The 12,193-nt window shown below is 40.5% G+C and overlaps 1 protein-coding gene across 6 annotated transcripts in view; it reads right to left on the reverse strand.

The window, feature by feature from the left end:
* Slc24a2 (solute carrier family 24 member 2) overlaps positions 1–12,193 on the reverse strand; it is a 237,483-nt gene that overhangs the window by 15,142 nt on the left and 210,148 nt on the right. For all 6 annotated transcript variants that reach the window (XM_063251786.1, XM_063251816.1, XM_023566037.2 and 3 more), the window contains one exon: positions 7,377–7,520. In XM_063251786.1, the coding sequence (XP_063107856.1) occupies positions 7,377–7,520 (144 nt within the window). The remainder of the gene's footprint in view (positions 1–7,376; positions 7,521–12,193) is intronic.

Genomic DNA, 12,193 nt, shown 5'->3' on the forward strand with positions numbered 1-12,193 from the left:
CATCTCAGATTTTATTTTGATAGCGCCAGTCAGCTATATTAGAAATTAAAGTGAGTTGGCCCAGATAAAAGCAATCTCAGTTGTCTGAAGGGTTGACCTGGGCACTCATGTAGAGCACTTTCTACTACGGCCTGTGAGAGCTGCATTAGGAAGAAAAGATAAAACCTGGACACAGTAATCTTCTGAATGATGATGACCAGTCTCTATCGCTCCATGCCAGGCTTATGACCTCTATGCTGATTTCAGTCTCAGCGAATGTTTCTATTACATTGATGCAATTCTTAAATGTCACAATAATAATTTCTCTCTTTAAATGGTTTCTTGGATGCCTTGAAGAAAAGGTGGACTTAAATAAATTGGGGACTATGGGGGCAGTACGAATACCTAAAACCTTACCCTTCATTGTGTACTTATGTTCCTTTTCTTCCATAGAAGGTATATATTTTAGATAAGAATTCAGATAAAGCAGAAGGAAGTCTTCAGCTTTTCAAAGTGGGGACTAAAATCTTTACTTCTTTAAGTAAATTTCTTTAAAGCTGGGAGTTCATCTGGATTGTAGGGTCGATTCCCCAAGCCAGTGCAAACAGCCAGGTGAAACTTTTAGCTGATTGGAGTTTCCAGATTTTTCCTCTGGTCATGAGTCATAGTTACAGGATTCTAAGTATAATAGGGGTTCCAAGCTTCCAGGGTCATCTCTGTTACAGAGAAGAGCAGGGCCCCTCTTGCTGTGCAGGGTCACATACGACTGGACCATCATCCAGTGCTTGATTCTGAGCATCACGTGATGGGAGTCGAGAGCATACTTCACAGTGTGGCATCTGCACTAATGTCCCGGGACAGTCATAATTTTATAGCTTGATCACTCTCTAGGTTAGCTAATTTCGTAACTGTGTAATTATGATTTATCTTTCATATTTAATTCTTAACCTCTGTACGTTCACTGAGATGACTTCTCAAATCAGAATCAAATAATTCCACTTTCTGCCTCACCTGGAAAATATCAACTCTGAACCATGGAACATTCCTGCCCAAAAGATATTAACAAGGTGTTAGACTGAAGAGGTAAAGAAACTAAATTTAGATCAACCTATTGGTGAAAAACTCTCCAATATTTGATGCTCATGTTTCTTAATCAAGAACCTTTTTAGCAATTAAACAGGCAAGAAAGTACCTAATTTTTAATTAGGGAATCATTACTAAAAGGCTAAAAATAAAATTTCTTTATGAATTTCAAGATCTTCATTATAGAGTAGAGGTAGTCAAAGGCATTGCATCTACCCTGTACCCAGATCTTGAACTAAAGTGCAAAGATAGGCCAGGCTGACTTTGTAGGACAAGCTCCTAACATGTATGGTTACACTGACTCTTTTCTAAAGAAAAATAGGGCCAATAATGCCCAAAATATACCCAGGCACAGACATAATGATAATCATCATCATAATACTAGACTGTGCTGTGAATGACAGAAAATAAAAAAAGCACCAGGGAAACAGAGACTAGCATTCCAGCTGTATGGCCATCTGCCTTCCCCAACCTCCCATATTACTCCTGCTTCAGAAATTTCAGCCCTTTTTGCGTCAGCATTTTGGCTAAGTGTTTCCCCATCAAACTACCTTACCACTTGCAATCTCACAACCCATGCAATTCTGTTCTTCATTCTGCTCCCCCTGGAATATTTCCCTTACTTAGATTCCATGATTTCATCCCAGATACCACTGCTCCATAGCACCTGTACAGTTATTTAGTTATCAGGAAGAAAATAGCCCTGAGAGCCAAGGTCTAGCACTTCAATTATGGTTAACATCTGTTGGGATAGGCCTTATACTAATTAGCAAATGAGCAAATTGGGTCCATGTGCTATCCATTTTGTTTCCCATGTAATGGCTCACTTACACAATCGACAGTTAATGTTCTCACTTAGAAGCTTTAGTATATCAGAGTGCTATTGGCTTGGTTTGAAAAAGGTTTCTGGACATTAGCTAGCTACCCAAATGGCCAATTTCCATATCCTTAGTGATTTTAAATTCAACAAATATTCATGAAGCATCTACATTGTGCAAGGTTCCAAAATATACATTTTGTTTTCTGGGGGGCAGGGAAAGATCTCACTATGGTACCTGGGTTGCTTTTAGTTTGTCATCCTCCTGCTGGAATACAGACATATACCACCATACCTGACTTGAAATATACATGTCTTAAGAAGTTTCCCACAACTATTCTGCTAACATTAAAAGTGTGGTGTGTGGGTTATTATAGTTGGTTTGAAACCTCTGTTTGCAAACTACCAGTGATGTGCTCTTAGACAAATTATTTATAATTTCTTTAAGCTTTGGTTTCTTCACTTGAAAAACAGAGGAAGTATCAAAATCTAATTTTTCTGAAGGTTTAAAATGTCTAATCAAGTCCCGAGCACATTTTTATGGTTTATATCTAGATGTCCCCTAAGAGCTCTGTGGGGCTTTTGGGACTTGCCATTAGGAGGTGGGTTCTGGGGGAAGAGGCCAGTCCCAGGACAGATTTGTGTTGCTCCCGGGCTCCTGCCTTCACTCTCTCTCTGTTTCTTGGACCATGCTGAGAACAACTCTCTGGCATGCTTCTGTGCCATTCCATTCTGCCTTGTTCATAATCAGCTCTCTGATTATGAACTGAAACTCTATAAACTGTAAAAAGAAATAAACTTTTCTTTCAAGTTGTGGGTGTTGAATATTTTGTTCTCGTGATGAGGAAAGTAACTAAGATGCAGACAGGAAGGGCTCAGATAAAAATTATTATTTTTACTAACAATATTATTCTCACTTTAAAAAGATGAGGAAACTGATACTTGGGGAAGTGAAAGTGAGTGTGGATACCTGGTGTGGAGTCTTGACTTTGCTTCTTCCCAATTAAGTGTGACTGGACAGCAAGCAGTAACCTTTCTGGGTCACAGTCTCTTCATTCTTTCTAGAACTATGCTTGGCTCATAGCAAATGATAAATACTCAATGATTGAGCACAGAAGAGAAATTGCAAATATCCAGCTGAGTTCTTGGGTTCCTTCCTAGCTCCAGGGTTTTCATACCTCATTGGATGCATTCCTGCATTCCTCATCCTTGTCCACGAGAGAAGATGACTTTTGGGTTCCTTGTTTATTATTTTCAACTTTCACTGAAGATATGTCTCTCATTAAGCTTTACAATTTTTTCTTATACTTTTAAAACAAAGCCATTAATTTGAGAAATTAAATATGAAGCTCATATTAATGATCTGAACTAAAATTATGTACAATCCAATAAACACTGCTATGTAATTTGCATATAAATGAAGTGATAATAAAAACAAGTGGGAGTACTATTTACTGTGAAACTGGAAGTATACATCATGTTTTCCCTGTAATTATTGTTAAGGTTTTAGATATTCAGCTCCAGGAGCCACAGAAGATCCACTGAGGAGATAGAGCTTTTGGGCCCTAAGGAATAACTGTTGTCTATTAGTTAATACTTTTTTCCTCTCTTCCATCTCCCTGGATATTTTCTCCAGAGGCCTTTTGGAAATAATGTGAGTCTGATGGTAGGATGGCAAAAACAGCCACAATACTTTGCTGCTCCTCCAATAAAGAGGCAAGGTCTGTTTTTCTTCACCTTGATTCTGGGCTGGCGTTGATGACTTGCTTTGATCAATAGACTGTGGTGGAAATGACGGCATGCAAATTGCAAATTAGGCCCCACAAGGACTTGGTAGTTTTCATTCTTGCTGCTCTTGTCACTCTTCCATCCTGTGACTAAGTCCAGGTAGCCTGCTCAAGGATTCAAGACCGCGTGGAGCACAGTAAAGCTGGTCTAGCTGAGATGGCCCTGTGCTCATCATTCCCCAAGCAGAACTGTTTGGTTGAGCCTAACCAAAACTTCCAATTTACAAAACTATGGACTAAAAATATGCATGTTGTTTCAAGTCAGCAAGCGTGGGGTGGTCTTATACAGCAAAAGACAACTAACACAAAACAAGTCTAATGAAACCCTTGAGTACTAAGCATGATCAAGAAGAGTCTTAATGGCTTTTGTACCAAGTGGTAAAAGCTCTTCATTTGGCATATCATTTATATAGAAGATGCACTAATTTGTTTTCCAAACGATACGCTTTGCACATAGGTTGGGACTCTCTGGGCAAATTGGATGTGTGCTCATCTTAAATTTGCAATATTGTATTTGGTAGTTTTCTTTTTATTTATCACAGAATGTCATGGCAGGAGTCTACAGATCTTCCAATCCTTTAATTATGGTAGAGGAAAAATGTAATACAGGATTGAGAAGTGGTTTTTTCCCAAGGTTGCACAACTTATAAATTAGGGAAAAATCACTGTGATCAATGTGGTAGTCATGAGACCTGGTCCAAGTCCAGTTCCTCTTACTAATACAGAAGTATGATCTTGCCTTGTAGCTACAGTTATATGTGGGCATGCTTTGTTTCTTTTTAGGGTTTCTGTAAGATTGAAATTGTAAATTCTGTTTCTTCATATTTTTCTGAGGGCCCAAGTCTCTGTACTTAGCATATTCTCAGTAAATATTTGAGGAAAATTTTAAAACAACCAAATATTCTTTATAAGACTATAATTTCTGCTTAAAACAGCACAAAGTATAATCAGAAAATGACAGAAAAAACCTCCAATCCATCCTGCGGCTGGCTCTTGGGAAAGCCATGCAGGAGGGCCCCATTAGTTGCCCTCCCCCTGCTGCAGGCCTGGCCTTCGAGGCTGAACTGTACAGTGAACAACAAGGCCTTGGTGCTGTAGAGGAGAACACCATGGGCAGCTCCATTTTGCTATTTTGTGGCCCGTAGTATTACAGAATCAGCCAGAACAGTTTACATTGTCCAGATAAGTACTTCCCTAGTTGATTTCTATCTGTTTCCCAGGAAGTGTTTGGGAACTTTCAATTTTATCAGCTTCCTTGACCTTTCAGCTCAAGACAGGGCAATCACATTGCCAGCCTGTATTCTAAGGGTCTTACTCAATCTGAGGACCTAGGCCCTTAAGCTGTTGGTATCGTCCTCCCACTATGCTGACTGCCTCAGCGGTCCTGTGCTAACCTTTGCAGCCTGGTAGCTCTCTCTCCTCTGGGCCACATAGCACCAGACCTTCTGTGGGTAAAAACAGAGTTCAGGGTGAACAGAAGCATCAGGTTAAACAGCATAGAAGAGGAAAATACAGAGATAGAAATAGGACAGAGGGAGGGAGAGGGAGAAGGAGAGGGAGGGAAGGAGGGAGGGAGGGAGAGAGATTTTAGAAAGGGAGATACTGGAGTCAAGTGGAAGGGGAGAGCCATATAGAGCTACTTGTTTGTGGGTTTTTAGCAGGCCAGGCTTCTGTACAGAGCAGGTGTACTACAGTTGTACTTTGAATAAAGAAACCTAAATATGGTCTTAATTTAGCCACATCTATTACATGCATCCTTTATAAGAAAATCTCTTCATTTTTGCAATTCTTCCTCAAACAAGCCCTTTCCTGGTGTCTAAATGGTTCTTCATCTGGTGGAATTATTTATTTATAGGCCAGGTTAATAGGATGTGATTTCTCTTTTTTTTCTAAATGAGGATGCAGGATCATCTGTGAACTCTTGAAGGCTCATGTTAAATTATGGTGGATATTATCATAATATTCTTTTCCAAATGCTTTTAAAGTGAGTTTTTCAGATGATTACTTTTTGATATCAAGAAATATGAAGAGAAGTCACTTGGTCAGACCTAGGACTGAGTCTCAGCTCCAACCTCTTAAAGAGTGAGCATATGTTAGCCAACTTCTTTGTATCTAAGTTTCCTTCTACTTAGGCCAACAGCAGATATATGCAAGTATTAGATAAGAGATTCCACAGTATAATTTATCAGAAATACCTAGTGTGGAATCTGACATATGGTAGTGATAATAATACGGGAGGGAGAAGATAAGACATGTAGACATATAGATAAGGCATATAGACATAGAGGTAAGGCAGGCAGACAGATAGGCATTTTCACTACACAAATTTAATTTAATTACTTTTTCAAATTAATTTTTCAATTAAGTGAATAATCCATGCATATATACCGAAAGAAAATTCAAGGAAAAGTGAGTTGTGCTCCTAGTCAGACTTTTAGTTGCATGTCTCAGAGATAATCACTGTGGTAGTTTTAAAATGTGATTGCAGATTCTTGCATACTCTTACCATCAAGACAGTCACATACTGTGTGACATGATGTGTTCTATGTCAACTTTTCCTCCTCTACTTTAATAACAACAGGCTCATGACTGCTTTGGCCAGTAGAGCAGAGTAGAAGTGACTGAAATTTCTCACACTAGGATATCAAGACTATGCTGCCTCTTCCTTTCCCCACTGAAAGGCTCCCTCTTAGAACTGTGACCTCTTATGTAAGACATTCTGACAATCCTGAGGCCACCATGCTGTGAGGAAGCCCAAATCACATGAAGAGGCCACACGTAAGTGCAGCAGAAGACAAGCCCAGCCTTTGAAACATTCTTGCCCAGGTTCTGAACCATCCAGATGGCTGTAGCCCCAGCCATGAGTCACCCTCAGGACTGCAAGTCTTCCCAGCTGAGGTTCCAAACACTGTAGAGCAGAAACCATCCTCCAATGTGTTCTCCTCCAGTTCCTATCTACAAGATATGTGGTTCTTTCATACTAAATAGGCAGTTTGTTATACAGTTTGATAGCCTGGATCTTGTGTCCACAGAAGTTTCAGTCATACACAACACACAGGTTTCCTTGTCACCTTCCCTTTACACAAACGAGAGCAGACTATGCTGGAAACCTGTTTCAAAAATACTTTACATTGGTCTTGTTCTCTACTGTTTTGTTCAACTTTACAATACCTAATGAGATAGACAATTCTTTTTAAGGAAGCAAGAGGCATTATGGTAACCATTGTCGATAACCTTGTACTCTGTTTTTACATTATGTGGTATGTCTATCCTTGGTTTTGACTGACAGCTTTGTTTTGCCATATTTGACTTTATTCTCTTCCAAAAACAAAAAAAGTAAAAAGAACTAAGGAGTAATAAAACCCAAAATGTGTAAATTTTGTTGTAAAAAAGAGAGGAAAAAAAATGCTCCAAAGTATACAACTGCAAGTGTGTTTAGGGGTGTTAAATAGATGCCCATATTAATGTTTTTGGTTGGATCATTGAACACAACTGTTTGCAGTCTCACTGTTTGAATGTCCACTTTGTATGCTTTGATACTGTGACTTGAACAACTGTCTCTAGCATGATAATTGTAATCTATTAACTGGTGATTTCTTACTTTTTTTTTTTTGTAGTTCTGTATTAATTGTACCCTTATACTGCTTTGTTTTGTTTTGTTTTTTCTCTTTTTCCTTTTAAATAAAATTTAAAAAAAATACTTTACTTACAGGCTTGCGAACATCAGGTAAGGTGATCCAGAGAGGAAACACTATAGGGAGGACAATCAGGAATGTGACCTGCTTGCGGGTGTTGGAAGGCCAGGACAGGCTGAGGGGTTGGTCGTCTTCTTCCTCAGCTGTCCCTGTGGCCTGCTGCAGAATGAGAGAACAAACACAACACAAAACAGTGAAGACAGTGATACAAGCCAAGCAGAAAGACCACATGGCGGGGCCTGGAAGCTCCAGATACATCAGGATCTTTCCTGAGCCATACAGTTGCTTCATAATGTGCTTTCTAGGGTTATAAGGCATGCCTATCTGTCACATTAGGGGCCCAGGACCAAGTAGTAAAGTGCTCAGATATGAGCACTGCAGGATTTTCTTCTCTCCTTGAACATTCTCCAGTTTCTCACTTTTATCAGTTGATTATTCACCTTGGGCTATAGTTACTATTCATGAACTTATGAAAAATTGTGTCTACAGAGCAACAGAGAGGAGCCCCTGTCTCCTTCCTCCTCTACCCTGAGGACTCTGTCAAGGGATTTGGAATTCTGGGAGGGAGGGTGCTGATGAAACAAACTTTCTTTTGTTTTTTGTAGAGCACTGATTTTTGGCAGAAAAGTGAAAAAAATCAGTGCAGAAACAATTCTATAATAATCTGGAGAGGGCTCTACTCCCTCCCTCTGGCCTAGGAATAAATTCAATGATTTTTTTTTTTTTTTTTTTTTTTTTTTTTTTTTTGCGTGGGTATGTGTTTTTAACCTGCTTTATCAGCTTGTTGAATTTTAAACTATTTTACTTGCAGCCAAAAGCTTATTATGCAAAAACACATTCCTCATTCCTCAGAGAAACAGATGGCGGAAGTTGAGCAAGACGCTGACCCTGTGCAGGGCCCGAGTCGGGTGTAAACTTCCCAGTCTGATTTGGCAGCATGCAGCCAGAGTTTTATTTGCCAGCCTCTGCAGTTGGCAGCTTCCACAGTCCCAGCACCAGAAGAGATGAAAGGAGGCTCTGGGCCCGGCAGGATGACCATTAGCCTGTCAGATGGGCCCTCTGAGCCTCCAGAACAGCACGGCAGACACCATCAATCACTCCCTTCCCTGCTTGTTTAAAAATGAAAGTGTAGCAGCAGGACAGAGCAGCAGATCTAAAAATATCGACAGGAACTTTTCCACCAAGGTTTCCTTTTGAGACCTTGGAAACAGTCTGCACAGGCTTCAGGAAGCTCCTGTCCCCTGCCACTTTTGCTTCCAGCACTATGCACTTTCCATGCAGTAGCAGTGACCCTTCTAGCAACTATGTCCCCAAGTGGTGGCAGGAGGGGAAAACTGAGGTCAGACGGTAAGTAAGGGCATGACTTGGAGCAGCACTGTATTTGGCAAACCTAAGGGGTGGACAGAAGGATTTGTAGTGGTTCACACATCACTCATTCTTCATCTCTGTCCAAGAGTTAGAGTTAAGACTAAAAATAATAATAAGAAAGGGATCTAAGGCTATAATGAAAATGGTTAGTATTACAAGTTCTGTTTTAAATGTGAGGTCCTTGGCAGTGGATAAAGGAGTTGATAAACTGCAAATATTAGGAAATTAAGAGGATTAGATAAACAAGTAGAATTAATAGGGTGGCACAGAGGATTTTGGTCCATGGATCCTCATTAAATTCACGTTTCACGTGGTCTGGCCCCTTGCTAATGCAATGTACATGCTAATCTATCCACGGCTATCTTCTCTCTGGCTGGAGGGCTTCCAGCCCTGATGGAAGCGTGGGTGTATGCACACTTTGTCCTTGTTCCAGGGATCTCCATGTCCTCAGAGGAGGACATTCCATTCTCCTCAGAGGAGAATCAACAGGGAAAATCATTCATTCCTTCTGGGCTTGCTGCCTCCCAAGGTGTCAGCTGATGGAATAATAATCTGTGTGTCATGGAGCCGACAAGGGTTAATGAGACAAGTACATTTTAAGAGTTCCCTTGCAGATATGATATGATCTGCTGAGTCAAGGGAATCACTCCCCACCAACACCTCCATAGATGAGCCAGAAATGGGCATCAGAGAGTTGAGGTGCTACATCATTCCTAATAAACACCTCCTCTTGCACGAATAGGTGGTTTTATTCCAGCAGACTATCCACCTCCCTGAAGATCCAGTAAACTGATCTCATGAGTAATTAGATTCCTTCCCTTTCCAGGGCGACCTCTCCTTGCTTTGTCCCCTCTGTCATCCACAATCTAGCAACTTTTCTGTAAACTCTAAGCTAACCTTTTTTGAGGGGGAGAAAAAAATAACCCAAAACCAAAAGCAACTCTTTACGACTCATATCATTTTAATGACATCAACAGATGGTGACATTTCATCAATAACCCTTCTGCTTATAACCTACGGATTAGCTCCTTTCTCCATCTGCCAAAGTCACCAGGCAGGCAGTGCCACTAACAAATAGCAGAAAATAATGGTCTGTTTAGATATATATTCTCTAAACACAGTACTGTCCAATGCAAACAATTAGCTATGCTGTAAAGCTCCCAAAAGTTGTGTTTGAGGTGGTTGTTGTTGGGGCAGAGAAGGACTAAAAGAAGAGATGCGTCTTAGGTCATGCAAACAGTGTCTCTGTGGAGGGATTCCTCTGTAGGGAAGTACATGAGCCTAGACTCCTGGTGTGGATTTAAGCACCGCCCCAAGAGCAAGACTGTCAGCATACTTTGGGAGAAATTTCCTTTATGTTTTGCCAATTCAATTCTTACTCTGCTGAATGGGCAACAGTTTGCAAGCTGATTAGAGAAGCAAAAAAAAAAATATTGTTCCAAGTTGAGAGCCCACTTTGCTTTGCCCAGGCTAGGGATGCCAATGTGTTCATCAGTCTCAATCCCAATGGACAATGATTTTCCATTCTTGCAGAACTGTAGCATGCTGGTTCTGACCTTGCACCAACTCATTTTACATCCTGCAACTTCAGATATAGCTGTAATACAGAAACAATTCAAGTGACTTTGAGATAAGAGTTTAAAATACTTTGATGTCTACCAGGGTCCCGGCAGAAGCCCTGGAATTATGCAAAAATCCAGGGACAACTGCTTTAGGGCCTTGTAATCTCTGGTATGGAGAATCAGATGAAAATCTTGATTTTAGGTTTCCATGTGGTGGGCAGTGTGCTCACTGTCAAACCTTACAGTATTGTGGGAGAGCAGGTGGCAGAGAATCAGGAGTCCTGCTTCTGCCCAGGTTGTGTTTTCTTGGCCATCTCACATCATCATCCACAAGCCTCCACTGATCACCCTCAGGTGCAAAGCCATCTGCTTAATTCTGGGATTCTGGCTTTCAAGGGTCTTAGATTTAAAATGGGAAACAAAACAGATGACTCTAAAGCATTTACTACTGATCCACTTACAGGGATGCTGGTAGGTTATATGGAGATACAGTTCCAGTTGTATTGCAGTATGTTTTTTATTTAAAGGAGGAAAGTCTTATTTTGGCTTACAGTTAGTAGAGGACTTAGTCCGCAGTCTGTTGGCTGCAAGACAGGGTGGCAGGAAGAGAAACAGTCCATGGTGTGGTAGGCAGAAGGCAGCAAGCAGCAGCATTCCTCCAGTATCTATTTCTACCTATTATGAACTGACCTGATTCTGTCTCCTTAAAATTCATATGTTAAAACCCTAACCCCCAGTCCTTCAGAATGTGGCTATATTTGGAGATGGTGTAATTAAATTTTTTTTTTAACTTTTTATTGGTACTGGGGATCGAACTCACGACCGCCTGCTTGCAAGGCAGGTGCTTATGCCACTAAGCTAAATCCCCAGCCCCTGTGTAATTAAATTTAAGTGAGGCTATTAGAGTGGGTTCCAGTCCAATCTGACTGGTGTCCATATAAGAAGTAGAGATTAGGACACACAGAGAGAAGCCAAAGGTCACAGAAGCACAGAGAAAGGCCACATAAGGATGAAGACACAAACTGAGAAAGGTCACAAAGGAAGTTAGTCTTGGACTTTAAGCCTCCAGAACGTGAGAAAGTAAATTTGTGTTCTGAAGCCACCTACCCGGTGGCATTTTGTGATGGTATTGAACAAACAAATATACCATCCTTCTATTTAGTAATCAGAATTCCCACTTTTATCCATTCTTGGAAGAAAGACTATTTTATTAGGCTTCCTGTGGTGAGGTATGGCTACATGGTTAGGATCCGGCCAGAGGAATGTAATCAGAGATAACCACAACTTCCATAATGTATCTTTAAAGGGTAAGGGTGTGTCCTTGGAGACATTTGGCTGGTGAATGAGATAAGGAGACAGTACACAAAGTTCTGAGTTAATGATACCCATCAAGAAGAGATCTTCTAGTCTGAACTTCTTTTACTGACTTAGAAAATTCTACTTAATCAATTGCTACTATTTTGGGTTTTGGTTGCTCACTTTGGAGCCTTATTCTAATTGAGCTGTATTCTTTTTATGAGGACTCAGGGAAGAAATCTCACATCTCAGCACCAGGAAAAGTTACACTTCCTATGAGAAACATTAGAGTAATCTCATACCTATAATCTTAGCACTCTGGAAGGCTGAGGCAAGAGGACTGAGAATTTGAGCCAAGGCTGGGCAACTTATCAATTCTGTGAGAACTTATTGCACAATAAAAAATTAAAAAAGGCTTGGATGTAGCTCAGTGTGAAGACCCTGAGCTCAAACTCCAGTATCCCAAAAATAAAGTCTTAGAAATATGAGTTAGGCTCTATTCCGTTTTTGTTTTGTTCCCTAGAGGTTTCAGAGCAAGTGTGTAAACACCCACAAAGACAGAAGAAAACAGTTCCAGGCCTCAGATAGAATCTCCAGGGAGGCCCC

This window comes from Cavia porcellus, unplaced genomic scaffold (genome assembly GCF_034190915.1).
Source record: "Cavia porcellus strain 051 isolate PalLab524CR breed Dunkin Hartley unplaced genomic scaffold, mCavPor4.1 scaffold_1, whole genome shotgun sequence".
NCBI classification, from domain to species: Eukaryota; Metazoa; Chordata; class Mammalia; order Rodentia; family Caviidae; genus Cavia; species Cavia porcellus.